The sequence below is a fragment of the Suricata suricatta genome, unplaced genomic scaffold (assembly GCF_006229205.1).
Source record: "Suricata suricatta isolate VVHF042 unplaced genomic scaffold, meerkat_22Aug2017_6uvM2_HiC HiC_scaffold_23553, whole genome shotgun sequence".
Lineage (NCBI taxonomy): Eukaryota > Metazoa > Chordata > Mammalia > Carnivora > Herpestidae > Suricata > Suricata suricatta.
The window spans coordinates 1-830 of NW_021868830.1; the positions used below are offsets into that span (position 1 = coordinate 1).

General features: G+C 64.7%; 1 protein-coding gene across 1 annotated transcript; it reads left to right on the forward strand.

Annotated features, from left to right (window-relative positions):
* Positions 1–4: 4 nt before the first annotated feature.
* On the forward strand, positions 5–824 carry LOC115284850 (lactosylceramide 4-alpha-galactosyltransferase-like; the record flags this gene model as incomplete). The annotated part of the gene is made up of 1 exon (XM_029931321.1): positions 5–824. A coding segment is annotated over one exon (630 nt), but the record flags the coding sequence as incomplete, so codon positions are not given.
* Between the last annotated feature and the right edge of the window lie 6 nt (positions 825–830).

The following is an 830-nucleotide window of genomic DNA, read 5'->3' on the forward strand; positions in this document are numbered from 1 at the left end:
GCTGGACCTGGAGGCGCTGTTCCGGGACACGCCGCTGGAGGCCTGGTACGCGACCCGCCGCCGCCGCTGGGAGCCCTACCTGCTGCCCGTGCTCTCCGACGCCTCCAGGATCGCGCTCCTGTGGAAGTTCGGGGGCATCTACCTGGACACGGATTTCATTGTCCTCAGGAACCTGCAGAATCTGACCAACACGCTGGGCACTCAGTCCCGCTACGTGCTCAACGGGGCCTTCCTGGCCTTCGAGCGCCACCACGAGTTCCTGGCGCTGTGCATGCGTGACTTCGTGGCCCACTACAATGGCTGGGTCTGGGGCCACCAGGGCCCGCAGCTGCTCACGCGGGTCTTCAAGAGCTGGTGCTCCGTCCGCAGCCTGGGCGACAGCCAAGGCTGCCGCGGGGTCACCACCCTACCCTGTGAGGCCTTCTACCCCATCCCCTGGCAGAACTGGAGGCAGTACTTCAAGGACATCAGCCCCCAGGAGATGCACCGGCTGCTAAATGCCACCTACGCTGTGCACGTGTGGAACAAGTTGAGTCAGGGCACACACTTTGAGGCCACGTCCAGGGCACTGCTGGCCCAGCTCCACGCGCGCTACTGCCCAACGACGCATGAGGCCATGAAGATGTACTTGTGAGGGCCCTACTGGTGCACCCCACCCCCACCCCAACCGGGCATCCTGATAGAGAAGGGCTCCCGGCCATCATCCCCCACGGAGGCCAGTCGGGAAGGCCTGGGAGAGGAAGACCTGTGTAGCTGCTGCCCAGGGTTTGGGGCAGGCTCAGAGGAGGGTGGGGAGCTGTTGGCCTGTGAAGTGTCCTTAGAGGACATGC